The 14,588-nt window shown below is 39.6% G+C and overlaps 2 protein-coding genes across 12 annotated transcripts in view; both read right to left on the bottom strand.

The window, feature by feature from the left end:
• CLCC1 (chloride channel CLIC like 1) overlaps positions 1–10,704 on the bottom strand; it is a 33,479-nt gene extending 22,775 nt beyond the window's left edge. For 4 of the 6 annotated variants that reach the window (XR_005583657.1, XM_039484510.1, XM_039484509.1 and 1 more), the window contains exons 1-7: positions 10,366–10,428; positions 8,258–8,390; positions 6,785–6,895; positions 5,210–5,320; positions 3,676–3,897; positions 1,483–1,623; positions 119–212 (exon numbers count right to left, since the gene is read on the bottom strand). Coding sequence is in view for 5 of the 6 variants with exons in the window: in XM_039484510.1 (XP_039340444.1) it covers positions 119–212; positions 1,483–1,623; positions 3,676–3,897; positions 5,210–5,320; positions 6,785–6,895; positions 8,258–8,389 (811 nt within the window). In the remaining variant the exon portion in view is untranslated. Of the gene's footprint in view, positions 1–118; positions 213–1,482; positions 1,624–3,675; positions 3,898–5,209; positions 5,321–6,784; positions 6,896–8,257; positions 8,391–9,973; positions 10,045–10,365; positions 10,429–10,566 lie in introns of those variants that run through there. The other 2 variants (XM_039484507.1, XM_039484508.1) reach the window with 2 other exon arrangements.
• Positions 10,705–13,020: 2,316 nt separating this feature from the next.
• WDR47 (WD repeat domain 47) overlaps positions 13,021–14,588 on the bottom strand; it is a 50,528-nt gene continuing 48,960 nt past the window's right edge. For 2 of the 6 annotated variants that reach the window (XM_039484333.1, XM_039484332.1), the window contains one exon: positions 13,022–14,403. In XM_039484333.1, coding sequence (XP_039340267.1) covers positions 14,261–14,403 — 143 coding nt within the window. In that variant the 3' untranslated portion in view covers positions 13,022–14,260. Of the gene's footprint in view, positions 14,404–14,588 lie in introns of all 6 variants that reach the window. The other 4 variants (XM_039484331.1, XM_039484336.1, XM_039484334.1 and 1 more) reach the window with 3 other exon arrangements.

The raw sequence follows: 14,588 nt of genomic DNA, 5'->3' as shown, positions 1-14,588 counted from the left end.
ATAAAAAAGCTACTTCTTGGGTGATGCCAGCACTGGCTTGTGTCTCATTTTATCACTGTTTGCCAGTTTTTCTTTAAATAAAAAGTATTAGAAAGGAAACATAACTACAACACCTCACCAAAAAGACTCTCGCTCCAGTCTATCTTCTTATCACATACTGTGTCATGATTTCCCATTCTGGCCACTTCAGCTTGATGCTGTGCAAAGGCTATCTGCAACAGAACCAGAATTAACCTTGATAAAAGTGGTTTACACTGAATAAAAGACCATTATTTTCACTTTCTGCCATCAACCAAAAAGTGGTCTAAAATGTATTAAAAATAAAAATCTGCAAAAGCAAAACACCACAGCAAATCAAATTCAGCCAAAGCCTATTTGTTCCTTTAATAGGTCAACTTCAATGGACAAGTAGTTCATTTTCTTAACAGTCTTCAGTTCAAAGAGCTTCATTACATTATTTTTTAACTCTAGATTGGTGCAAATAATTTTATTAGACATATTTATTTAAAGGGATAGTTTAAAAAAGAATGTGAAAAAACAAACAGTCTCAACTGCCCTGACTACCCCTGCCAATTTTTGTGGTCTGACAACCATATTTTCCAATTTAAAAAATGTTTTTCTTCCCCTGTTGATGTGTAAAAGAAGACCTCATAAAATCCCAGAGAAATTTACTATATAGGGAAACAGCAAAACTGACTATGCAGAAAATGAACAAACTGGACAATGGGAGAATTTACCTCTCCCTCAAATCTCTATTATAACAAATATAGATGTAATTTGTAACAACAGTAGGTAAAAATCTTTTGAATGAAGTGTAAATTTTAAATTGATGGGGTCCCTGTAAAATGCACATCTGCATGACTCTTCTTGACCAAAGATGCCAAAGCACATCAGAGATCTGACCATTTTGTTTTAAATTGATCTAGCGATAAACTAAACTCTCAATTTCAAATTAAGGACCAAAGCCTCATACCTGGGCAAAGCAAATGTTCTTTGTGCAGGGGTTTTTAGGTAGGAACTGAAGAGAGAGAATCCTTACCCTAACACAACCCAAGGTACAGTCAGCTGCTCTATGACCATTACTGAAGCTCTGAGTTTTAGCAGCAGCTACTGTATAGTATACACCTACTATATAGGGTTTTAGCCAGTGAATCAATGTAGTACACAGATCAATTAGCCACTTCCTAAATCCCTCCCACCATGGTGCTTTGGAGAGTCACATACAGTCTTCAAACCCTCTGTAGTGGAATTATGATGGCTCAATTGCTTTTTGAACTCTGTGCTTCACTGCAGCGAGTAGAAGCAGGGATTTTAATCTAAATCTAATAATTTGTGCAATCTGAAGTCTCCATTACAGTATTCACTTTGGCAAACAATAACTGTATTTTATAATGTAACAAAAATAATCCCCAAACTCTCTGGATTATCATGGTTTAAAAGTTTACTGTTAAAAAACTGAGCCAGGATTTCTGATTTATTTACCTTATATAAGTAGATCCAGTTCCATCCACAACTGATGAGAAAACTGATGAATAAAATGCGTTTTACCTGAGTATACCAACCAATGTGTGTCCATAGCTCAGTAGCTACAGTTACTGTAATGCATAACAAACACAAGAGTATCTGAAAAGTAAATGAGGGAGGAAAGTCATGAACCATATTTGGAGTTTTTCAATCCTATTGCTAGTAAAAAGAGAGAATTACAAACATCTCTTTTTCAGCTTAATTTACCTAACTAGCTTCAAGACTGAGCTTGATATGTTTATGGAGGGGATGGTATGACGAGATTGCCTACAATGGCATGTAGCCAATTTGCAACTGCTAGCAGCAAATATCTCCAACAGCCAGTGATGGGACAATAGATGGGGAGGGCTCTGAGTTACTACAGAGAATTCTTTCCCAGGTATCTGGCTGGTGGGTCTTGCACATGTGCCCACTGTATAACTGATCACCATATTTGGGGTCAGGAAGGAATTCTCCCCCAGGTCAGATTGGCAGAGACCATGGGGATTTTTTGCACAGGTCACTTGCAGGTTTAAAATAGTGTGAATAGCAGATTCTCTGTAACCCGAAGTCTTTAAATTATGATTTGAGGACTTCAGTAACTTAGCCAGATGTTAAGGGTCTATTACAGGAGTGGGTGGGTTAGATTCTGTGGCCTGTGATGTGCAGGAGGTCAGACTAGATGATCATGATGGTCTTTTTTGACCTTAAAGTCTACATGTCTATGAGTTAAAAAAAAAAAAAAAAAGAGATGAGAACAACATTTTGAAAAGCCAGACCTCACAAGAGATGATACGAGTTTTCAGAGAACAAAGTAGAATTTGCTAAAATGAAACTGCTGGATCTGGATGCTACAGTGGATTTATATTGTAACGGGGAAAGTAATGAGATGATGACGACAACAGGAATGAATGAGGAAAAGAAAGAAAAAGGCACTGAGAAAAATGTACAGATGCCTTATGGGACTGAACAAAAAGGAAGGAACATCAGGAGGAACAGAAACCTTGAGAAATAAGGAAACAGATTCAATTAATCCAAATACATTCAGGTTATGAGATTGTTGCCTCTTTTTTAGAGGACATCCTCTGCACTGTGGGAAAAGGAAATTTTTTCCTGACTTTAATGGTCATTCCATCATAACATCACAAGATCTTCTATATTGGCACAAAATCTCTCACTATTTTCAATTACATTTAACATTTTCAGTGTGATGGAATTGTTACAATGGCAAAGTTCAAGAGTTAAAAACAAAATGTCTCGTGGTTATTAACAGAGAATCACCACTCCAGCATCTGCAGCAGGGCAGTGAGGCAAACCTATTCTTGTCAGTGGTTTAAGCAGAATAAGAAAGCAGCAGCAAGACTCCTCTCTGGGACCTTGCAGGGAGGGAAAAAAGAGAGGCAGCACAGAAAAAGACCATTGAAGAGGGAGGTTAAAGCACCACTGGGACATGATGAGTGGGATAAAGAATAATTAACGTTCCAATACATGGATTTTTATTTTGAATCAAATACACAGGCACATTTTGAATGATAAAGAGCTTTAAACTTGTGATTTATGAATTCACCACAGACCTTCAGTGGAATTATACCTCTCTATTCATGAGAAACTCAAAATCCAGATTTTAACATTCCATATATTATTAAATCTAGACACAGAACTATTAAAAGCTCCAATATTTAAACTAATCTTTCTCCTCTCTCACCAAAAGCATATTATACAGGTCAATCCCAAGTGCTGCATCAACAGAGTCCAAACTACTTCCCCAAGGGTGTCTCTGAAACCCTATAGCTTAATATCTGGACCTGGATATCTAGGACTAAGAAAGATGCACAACTCAATGGGCCACTCCACACAGAGATCCAAAAGGTGGAGAAGAAAGAGAAATAACTGTGAGGCCAAGTGATAATCTCAAGCAGAAAAAAGTTATAAGAAAAAGGTATGAGGAAAAACAAAGTTAAAAATGCCTAATTTGGGCAAATAGGTCATCTTCACCTGTTGGGATGAAAGAAGTGAGGAATTCTCAGCCAGCACTTTATGAGGGGAAGAGCATCATAAGTTTTATTTATTTTGATCCCCATCTACTGGTAGAAGGACATATTCAGTGACTGGGCTGGCCTATTAAAGAACACTGGAGAATACAAAAGTACAGAGAATCTCTTCTTTTCTTACCATAAGCAAATTATATGGATCAATTCCAAAAGTGTCCTCAAACCTCCATTTCCAAACTTCATAATCATGATGTTTAAAATTAATCAGAATATTATTAACTGCATCATCCAAAGCGCCTGATTTCCAGTCCTCCGCATTGAGAAATCTGTTGATCTCCAAAAGAGCCTGACTTGTAAGGATGATCTCAGCATCATAATGCACATCACCAATGTTTTCATCAGGCTAAATGAAAGTAATAGAAAACAATGATTAAACAGTCTACCTGCAATAGGAAATCTATCAAAAAGACAAATAAAAGGATGAAGAATTACCTGAACTTTCCTCAAACCTGCAGTATATCTCATCTATGGAGAGAGACCCATATTACCATATGGAGTCCTAAGGATGAGCCCTAATTATGCATGGTCATAAGTATCTTTCTGTGTGGGTCAGTCTGCAAGATCAGAGTCACATTTGGTATCTGGGGTTTCTATAGCCTTTTTGTTCACTCTTCTGTACCAATGAAACTGCTAATTCACATACCTTTGAAGTTCATGTGTCATAACTTTATTAAAATATTTATGGAAAAAGAAGTGGAACCTCATGTTAAATGTTTTATTAGGATTTCAAAACACCTCTTCACTTGCAGTATTAACAGCTAATCTATTCTCAAACAGACTGGAAAATCAAATTTGTAGCTGGAAGGACAGAGAGAAAAATGGCATTGTTCATTGGTGAATACTTTACTATAAAAAGGAAGAAGCACTCACTGCTCCTTAAAAGAAATGTTATCATCTGCTTCTTTCTTGTAATGCTGTTAACTGCTTGTTTTGCTCATATTTAAGAAAAAATTCTCTCTCTGCCTCAAGATAGGGAAAAAGTTACATCCAAAGACATCAGAATGAAATCATCAGTAATTGAGTGATCTTGCTTTATGCAAGCTCCTGTAAACAAGTGAATTAATGACCTGGAATTATCAAACGACAAAAAGACTGAACAGAACTTGTCTCTTAAAGTACAGGTAGCATGCGCATTGTCTCAGCAGTGGCTGCATCCTATCAGTGGACTGATACATAAGTATTCTGAACATCAATTATCTCCTTTTGAATACTTTATAAATTATGTCAGCTAAATTCTCTTCTCTATATGGCAAATCTTGCTCACATCTCCGTAGATGTAGAGGGCTCTCTGGAAGCAGAACTGGAGCCTTTCAATGAACAAACAGGAGGGCAGCACTTGGGAAGGCTGCATGGGGAGTGCACACCTTCAGTTAGAGTGCAGCCCAGCTTCCTGTGGGCTCCCTCTGCAGCTGTGGACACACTGGGCACAAGAGGGCTAGGGTTGCAGGTGCATTACTTTACTGTATGTATTTGAATTTAATATAGCATAAATTAATCTGTAAAACGTCTTTTCACTATGATTCCCTTTATCTTATTTGTCTTAGTTTGGAGTAACTGGAATACTTAAATCACTATGTTGTTTTGATTTGTAATAACGAAAAATATATAAAGCAGTTAAAATTCTACTTTATTTTCATTAACATTTGAATACTCACAAGGCCAAGTCTTCCAGCTTCAATTAAAATCTTATTCAAGTATCTCCTAAAAACATGAATGCTACGGCTTTCACTTAACTTGGTCTTCTCTTTCTTCTCATACTCTTCAATCTGGAGCAATAAAGCAAATTCTAAGTTACAATCTTCCACTAATGACACATTAATTAAGCAAAGGATAAATAAAGTTTCCAGTGACTGAATCAAGTTCCTATAGCCTAATATAAACTTATTGCAGCTATCAGAGTAGCAGCCGTGTTAGTCTGTATCTGCAAAAAGAACAGGAGTACTTGTGGCACCTTAAAGACTAACAAATTTATTTTAGCATGAGCTTTCGTGAGCTGCAGCTCACTTCTTCGGATGCATAGAATGGAACACACAGACAGGAGATATTTATACATACAGAGAACATGAAAAGGTGGAAGTATGCATACCAACAGGAAGAGTCTAATCTTATTGCAGCTAATGTATCACATAGAATCATAGTAACGTACTTAAGAACAACAGATGGCACACTACTTTCCATGGCACTTGTTTCAAAGTCATAAATGTTGTGGACTTTTAACCCTCTGATGATGTGGTCTGAATCTTAACCTCAGTATATCCCTGGGACTAGAAAAACTAAAGATTTGTTCATCCCTCAGTAGTTTGATGTTTAGATCAGAAGAAAATTTGTATAAGTTTAGTTATAAAAATCAGTTATGTATTAAGTGAGATCTGAAAGGGCCAGCACAGAACTCTCAACCTGGGGTGAGATGGGTCAGGGAAGCAGCCACATGATCAAGGTGACTTTAAGCCATATTTGGAATCCCTGATCCTGGCCTACTCTGAGGGATTGAAAGGCTCCCCACATAATTTAGACAGCTCTGCAAGCTAGCCTAAGTCACAGCAGGATTTTGGGGCTGCCCTACGGGCTGCAACGTTGCCTAGAATCTCCACAAGCCTATGTGTTGTGGCCCTACTCCTGACAAACCGCTCACACCACTAGCCCTCCCCCCATTGTTCATATTACACACACACAGTGACAGAGAGGTAGGTCAATTTTCCTTGTTTCTAGTCAGTTTAATTTTTTAGTTCCCATGATTAACACAATGCTCCAACAGTTTAGTTGCCGGCACTGAAGGGAAGAAGATTTAATTCCAACCAAAAATCTATTCTCCCACTGAAGTTTAAAATTTCATGTACATATTTCTATTAGCGTTGTCAAAGTGTGTGTGTATTCTGGTTGTTTTTTTTTTAAAAATAGGCAATCGCACACAAAGCATACATTTTGAGCATTGCCTTCCTGTCAATACCTTTCTAAAATAAGCCAAAAATACAACAGACAGCACACAGATATCCGCAGACTTGGCATATTAATCACATTAAAAGGCTGAAATATCAAGTACTACTGCACAAAAAATAAATTGAATGGCTTTAATCAGCAGCACCCCACCCCCCAAAACAGACCAATCCTCTAGTAATTCACTGGTTCCAAGCCAATATTTCTGATGATTCTAGAAAAAAAAATGTAAAAAGATGGAAAATACTTTAGATTTCCTGATAGTGTTCTGAATGAATATAAAGCTATAAGCAAACCTTCTGAATTAAGGATTCTAATTTCCTATGGCACTCTGATACTGCTGCAGTGCTTGGCAAGTTCACAACGGCATCTGGTTCCTCCCTATTCTCAGAGTCATCATAATTTACCTGCAGATAGAGTAAAGAAAAAATTAGTCATAGTTTTAGGCAAGATTTTCGTTAATGCAGGCTAATGTTATCTTTTAATCAATCAGGTCATCTTATCCAATACAACAAAATGTAAAAAGAAAAGATCCCTGACTGAAGAGCTGAAACCAACTGGATTTTAGTGCACATAGCCTCCCTACAAATCCCCTCAAACAAGAGCAGCAGAGGCATGCTGAAAAAAGAGCAGATGGATGGGGTCCCAGGATAATCCTCTGTGATGTGTTCTGGCTCCCACTGAAGTCAACAGCAAACTTCCCACTGACTTTAATACAAGTAGGAGCTCAGATTCTCCAATGCTTGATATACTTAATATTACTTTCATGAAAAGGAATTTAACTCTAAACATTTAAAGGCAAAATGGCAAATGTCCCCAAGATGTATATTCAGAACTAATAGCATCCTTGATTAAATACCAACATTAGCTTACTAACGGCAGTTCGTGTAAATATTTTCCAAAGTATTCGGATTACATTATACTCTTTATAACATGAACATTCCCCAAACATAATTTTTCATGCCCAAAGAAATCTCTCATTTCTCAGCGTGAAGTAGCAGCCAGACATATTGTTGTTTAGTGTAAATCCAATTTCCTTTTTTGGAAACAGACTTGCCCTCTCCAGTGGAAAAACATGGAGATCAGGAGGAGGAAAACTTTGCGGAGACTTACTGAGATTATTCTATCATAAATAATGGAGATGAAACAGCCAAGGCTGTTTGGCCCCACCAAAACCCAGAGATCCCACTCCTCACTGGCCCCCTCCAACTCTTCTGTTCCTGCCTATAAACTTGGTTCCAAAGAAGTGTCTTCCTCGGATTGAGTTTTTGGGGAAATTTCAACTAAAATAGTTGCCCCATTTCTGAGAATGAGGCTAGGGAAAAATATGTTGTTTTACCCATGTTAAATCCTTACATGTTCTTGGAGATCCTCTAGCGGCCCCATGCTCTGGAATTGAAATTTGGCAGGGAGGGGTCCTTTGTGTCTGGGAAGTGCCTTTTGCTGTCCCCATAAAAATCCTCCCCAATTTGGCCAAGTTATAAGATGCGGAAAAATCACAGTTAGCACATGCTCAGCAGACTTGCTAGAGCTTGGCAGCTAAATCCCCCAAAGATTCCGTTCTCAGTGGGCATGCTCCAGCCAGGGCATTTGCAACAATCAGCTGTTGCAGGCTGGGCTGGGCAACAGAACAGAGAACAACAGTCCTGTGGAAAAAACAGTATGTAATCATGAGCATAATGCATACTCATAAGAGTGCTGAATTAATCATGTTCTTTTGACATAAGAATCTGTGTGTAACATACAGAGACAGAGACACTTTTTTTAACCTTGGCAGGTCGTCTCATTGTTCCTGATGCTGCATCATAATTGAGCATATCTGTGGGGTCAATCCATTCATCACCTTGAATTTCACCACTTCCTATCATGAGAGTTGCACACAGTACCAAGGGAACCAGCATCCTGAGTACAACAACAGAATCCACAAATGTAATTAAAACTGCAAAATGTGGTTAGAAGTTGAATAATGTTATGAGACATCAACCTTTTCCCAACTTGTTTCCTATAAAACAGATTTGTCTAAATAACTGTTTTGGCCGAAAGAAAATTACTAATAATTTATGCTGAGTACTCAACAGTATTAGCTCACCACACTGTTCTAACAGGTAAGAATTACTGGCTAAGAATACAGAGATTAGCATATGTAGAAGTCCAAATTTGACAGATACAAGCAAGCAGTGTTAAAAAAAAATCAATACATTTTACTTAATTTATGGAATACAAAGCTCCCTTTGACTTCAATGGGAGCAGGATTCAGACCATTATCAGTAAGCAAATATATGGATGAAGTCACCATAACTGACAAAGGACTATTCTACTAGAGGCAAGCTCAAAATACCTGAGTTTAAATTCAGGTGTCTCCTTATTTGTTAAAACATGGATACAGCTCCATCACTAAGTTTTGTCTGATCCTGCAAACTCCGACTCTCACAAGTGAGCTTCACTCACTTAAGAAGCCTTGTTTTCAATAAGACTATTGCTATGAATAAGATTCCGCAGGACTGAATCCCAATTTTGCCTAGTTTTTCCCCTAATTATATGGCTTTCAATAATTATGACCTGAACATAGGAAAAAAATCTATCTTTTCACCTCACCAACTACATGGATTTAACAATATTTTTGGTTTTAAAGTAAAAGTGTTTCATTCAAGTGAATGAAAAAGATCCAACTTTCATCATTTCCTTTTGTAAATATTAGTATTTCTAATAATTTAAAACCTTAATAAATTGCTCCTTATACAGCATGTATAACATATTGTAAATTTTGCATTAAACGTGCATAAAAAGGTAACAGGATATCCTACATAAGAAAGCACTCTGAAGATTAAATAGATGTAAGTCAATAAATGCTGATTTATGGTCAGATCTTTATTTATTGAACAATGGCACAACATAGATCCCTGAGACCTGCAAGTGGATCCATAGGGCTCCATATGCTTGGATAAAATTGCAGGACTGGAACAACTATTTGTTAAAGTAAATTATCAAAAGGATTAAAATATTACAAATCATACTGAACAGAAAAATACTAGAAAATTTCATAACTACACACTGTGAACAGTAGCCATATTATATTTTCCTTTTCCAAATTCCAACCATGATAAGCATATCAAAGTGAGAAGTCAAGTAGTGAGAGCAGGACTTTTATAAATATACATGTGTAAAATAACTTGTTATGGATAAATATTGGTTGTACTATTATCCATATAGTGTCTTTGTGTGCCAATTTCTACCTACACTTGCTACCACTAATTAAGAAAACCTATTACTGAACAACAGACAAAGAACAAAACAGGAATGACACATAACAGTTAAAATTTGGAAGGAAATAAATCCTCCCCCTATTAGTCTTTTGATGAATCCTGACACATTCTGCAATCAAGCTAAAGCCTGGGACTTGAGTTGTGCTACGCCCAGCTCCCCTCTCATGCCCGCTACAAACGGTAACCCTGTTGTAACACCACCACCACCGCCACCTCACTGACCTGGGGGCTAGGTTCCCGCACTGCCACGGCCTTCAGGGAATCCCCCCAACTGCCCCACGCAGGGACCCCCCGGCCCCCCACCAGCGGCCTCCAAATCCCACAACCCCCGGCCAGGGAACCGCCCCTCCGACTCCGAGTCTCACTAGCCAGAGACCCGCCCCCAGCAAACCCGCCCCAACACAGGAGCCGCCCCCAGAACCCCCGCGACAAAGCCCCCGGCCCCCAGCCCGGCAGCCGCAACCGCCCCCCACAGCCAGGCCCCCCCGGCTCCCGCTCCCCGAACCCCACAGCCCCCCGCGAGGGAGGCCGCGCATCCGCCCCAACCCCCTAAAATCCTCCCCAAATCCCGGCGGCGGCGGCGGCGGCGCCGCCCAGCGAGCGCCCCAGCGCACCTGCCCTCTGCCGCGCTCGGCCCCGGCCCCGCTCCGCCAGCCTCGAGCCCCCCACCCCCAGCCCCGCTGCCAGCGCAGAGAGAACCGGGCGGGTCAGCGTATCCGCACGGAGAAGACGGGCCCCCAATCCATGCGCTCGGCGCTCCTCTCCCTTCGGGACAGAAGCGACGCCGGCGGCGACGGAAACCAAGCTATACAGACCGTGTGCTGATAAGGGGCCGTCCGTTCAAAACGGCGCACCGCGGGCGGGCAATGTAGGACACGTCTCAACCCTGACTTGAACATGCCATTTGCCTCCCTGCTGAAGCTAACAGCAAGACTCCAACCAGAGACTTGCAAATTAATTCCAATTCAGCAAACGGACACCATTAAATTAGGCTTGGATAAAGACACGGAGTGGATGGGTCATTACACAAAGTAAAACTATTTCCCCGTGTTTATTTCATCCTCCTGTTCCTCACAACTTCTTGTCAACTGCTGCAAATGGGCCATTTTCATTACTACTACAAAACGTTTTTTTCTCTCCTGCTGGTGATAGCTCACCTTAACTAATCCCTCCTGTTAGAGTGTGTATGGTAACCCCCTTTGTTTCATGGTCTCTGTGTGTATTTTATATATATATATAATATTCCTACTGTATTTTCCACTGCATGCATCCAGTGAAGTGGACTGTAGTCCACAAAAGCTTATGCTCAAATAAATTTGTTAGTGAGGTGCCACAAATACTCCTGTTCTTTTAGCAGGGCTGCCATTACAGTGGTTTGCAGCATAACTACTGTCAGCTGGACTGAGAGCAGACTAATTTTACAAAGACCCTTGGACAAGCAACTGTTTCTACCAATCTCAGATGGATTTTAAAATCAGAAAAGGTGAAAGGTTGTGTAGCCAGTTCTGGAGTGCAGGGGCGGCTCTACCGTTTTGGCCGCCCCAAGCAGTCATGCACGGGAGGCGCCCCGGAGCCGCGGGAGCAGCGGACCTCCCACGGGCATGACTGCAGAGGGCCCGCTGGTCCCGCGTGGCTTGGCTGGACCCCCCGCGGCTGTGGACGGTTCGCGGGTCCGGCGGCTCCGCTTCAGCTGCCGCAGTCATGCCTGCGGGAGGTCCAGCCGAGCCGCGGAACGAGCGCCCCCTCCGCAGTCATGCCTGCGGCAGGTCCGGTTGTCCCGGGACTCCGGTGGACCTCCCGCAAAGCATGACTGCGGCAGGTCCGCCGGCCGAGCCTGCCGCAACCCCCCCCCCCCCCGGCTGCAGGGGACGGGCCGGCAGCGGCCCCAGCCTTTTCCGCCCCCTAGATTTGGCCGCCCTAGGCACCAGCTTGTTTTGCTGGTGCCTAGAGCCGCCCCTGCTGGAGTGATCCAATTCTCTTTCCCCACACCTTTGCGCTTACTATGACATGTTATGCTGCAGGTTTTTGTATGGTTTATCTTGTATCCAAGTAACCGATTGCCAAATTATTAGAGAAGGTAAAACATTGTAAGTACTTTATGATAGATTAGACAAGTTTTATCACATTTTCTCTCATACTACATTGTGCTTTATGCATGCTCTGACCGTTAAACAGGTACTGGTAAAATAAATGAATCTTTGTCTTATAAAAGTTTTCTTTCTAATAAGTACCATATAAGGTCATACATTTGTATGATACAACAATGCAAGAGACAAAGTTGAGTTGAGTCTAGAATGAAGTATGCAGGTGAAAAATCTTCATCTCCAACAAAAGTTACTACATTTGGATGTTGGACTCTTGCTGACAAATGAGAAACAGCACTAAACTCTTAAAGTGGTAAGAATAAAGCTAATCAGAAGATTCAATAAAGCAAAGCAAATAATATCAAGTTACATTTTCCAAATGATAATGGAGCTGTGAATAAGGCCTCATGAAAAAGCAACACACAGTTGTCATATCAAAGGGAGGGGTAGCACACCTACAGGATAGATGGAGATATGGCAATTTACCAGCTGAGGATCTCCTCACATTTTCTACCTCTTTGATGGGTGTATTCCAAATTATTTTCCTCACACTCAGTGGTTTAAAGGTGCTGTGTGGAGCAGTGGACAAGATACCATTTTGGGGGAAAATTTCCCCTATATGTTGTTTGGGTATTCTCAGATGCATGGTTAGGTGGTCTGAAGAGCACACAGATGATAAGCTTGGAATCTCTCAGCTGTTAAAAATCAGAATTTGTATAGCTGCAGTGTTAACAAATCACAACAGGGAAGCAGTGATTAGGACACAGACATGAAAAATGGAAGAGAAACTGAAGGTTTGTGGTAGTCAGGAATTCAGTTGAAATAAGATGCTCAAATTTTGAATAAGATCTAGCAATTTCCACGCAATAGAATTTAACATGCAATCAGTGTGTAACAATATTGTGTGACTGAGCCCACAGATCATCAACCAGCTATATGTATGGAAACAAGACAGGACAGAAGAACTAAAACTCAGACTTAAACTTCAAAATTGCATTGGGGGGTCTATATGTAGAACAAGAACAGACTTCTAGAATACAGTAGCTCTGCTAAATCAGCTACTAAAGAGGATATAGAAGGTATAAAGTCTTTAACATAACATGATAAACCTAGAGTTGAAATGTGGAGATTTATAAAAGTAGTATAAAAGAGACCAGACTAAGAGATAGTGAAATAAGTAGTAGCTGTGCTTTCAGGAGTCAGACTTCTTTATTGAGATTATAGCAGAGATACACTTCCATAATAATCTTTTCACTTTTATACAATTAGTTAAAAAATGCTTGCTACAGTGAACCGATAATTTAATTATTAAAACCAAATAACTGCATTTCAAATAAATAAATTACCTAAAATTTAAGGTTTTAATTTAAAAGGAACTGTACAATATGAAAATATAACAATACTTAAACATTAGAATCTAAAGTTTCATAGAAATAAAACTGCAATTCTGCATTACATAAACAGTGCAAGAAAGAAAAATCCAAATATGCTTCTAGACTGGGAAGTTAAATGATTTAATTTTTTTAAATCATCATGCAGACAGCATTTTAAGCCATGCTGTTGTCTATAAGTGTTAATGGTACCATTTTTCTTTGAGAGAACAGCTAGCCATTTAGCTCACGGTGACAATTGCTGCCAGTCCATGCTCTTTTCTACAGTACATTATACACAGAGGTATTCTGTTGCATTCAGAATGAAACATTACATGGTTTCTGGAGTAAACCCAACATTTTACTTTTTGTTTTCAACATCTGCCTGTTGAAAACAATATCATGTAGTAAAAACAGCAACATTTCCCCCCGTTTAGGTGAAGAGTAAAACACACTATATAGTGGACTATCATCAAAAAGCAGTTACTGCCTAGTCACCTTTAAAATTTTACAATTATACATACTAAAAAAAAAAAAAGTATGTTTAAAGTGTGGAAAGGGAAAAAAAAAGTCTGACCTCTGGTTGACAAGTGATGCATACAATAGAAGTGTGAAACAGCAGAAGAAAATTTTTATCTTCTACATTTATGTGGAACTAGTTACGGAGTTGATTAAAAGTGTAATTCGGTTTAAGTTTCTATATAAAATTGTCATTGAGGCAAAGACCAAGGAATGCAATTAATACTAAACTGTAAACACATCATTAATCTTACTTTGAGTGCACATTGACAACATAAGAGCTCTTCCAACAGACTTTGGCAACAAGACTACAATAGGTCACAGCAGCAAGAGTTCACATGGAAGACAAAGCACTGCAAAATAATACTAACACACCAAGACCTCCTAGCAATCAGAAAAATCTGTGACAAGTGCCTCTTCTTGCTAAGACACTCTCCTGGTCAGATGCTGCTCTTTGAATCCCTAAATTATTATTTTTACAGTCCAGTAGTCTTATTTCTCTGTGCTTTATCTGCATACATTGCCTTAGTTGCACTCTAACCGTTGTAGGTCCAAAGTGTTACAGTTCTGTCCGCAGAAGATGACAAGAAGGATAGATCTTGCGTATGCCACCTACACTGAATCACTTTGTCCTTATGTTCCCCTACCACCATAATAGGAAGTTGCTTAGTAAGGTCCCCTAGGAGAGAGGAATAGAAATAATTACTTGTTTTGTGAACACTTAAACTAATTTTCTTGAATAAACTCTACATATCTATTTCACTTGCTAAATAACAAGTTACTTCATTAGATGATAATTTACAGGTACCTAAAGAATATTGTTATAGGAAGAATGCACACAAACTCTTTCAATCACATTAAAGA

Source organism: Mauremys reevesii, linkage group 8 (assembly GCF_016161935.1).
Source record: "Mauremys reevesii isolate NIE-2019 linkage group 8, ASM1616193v1, whole genome shotgun sequence".
Taxonomy (NCBI): domain Eukaryota; kingdom Metazoa; phylum Chordata; order Testudines; family Geoemydidae; genus Mauremys; species Mauremys reevesii.
Note: the sequence above shows the minus strand (reverse complement) of the source record. Positions and strands in the feature narration are given on the sequence as shown.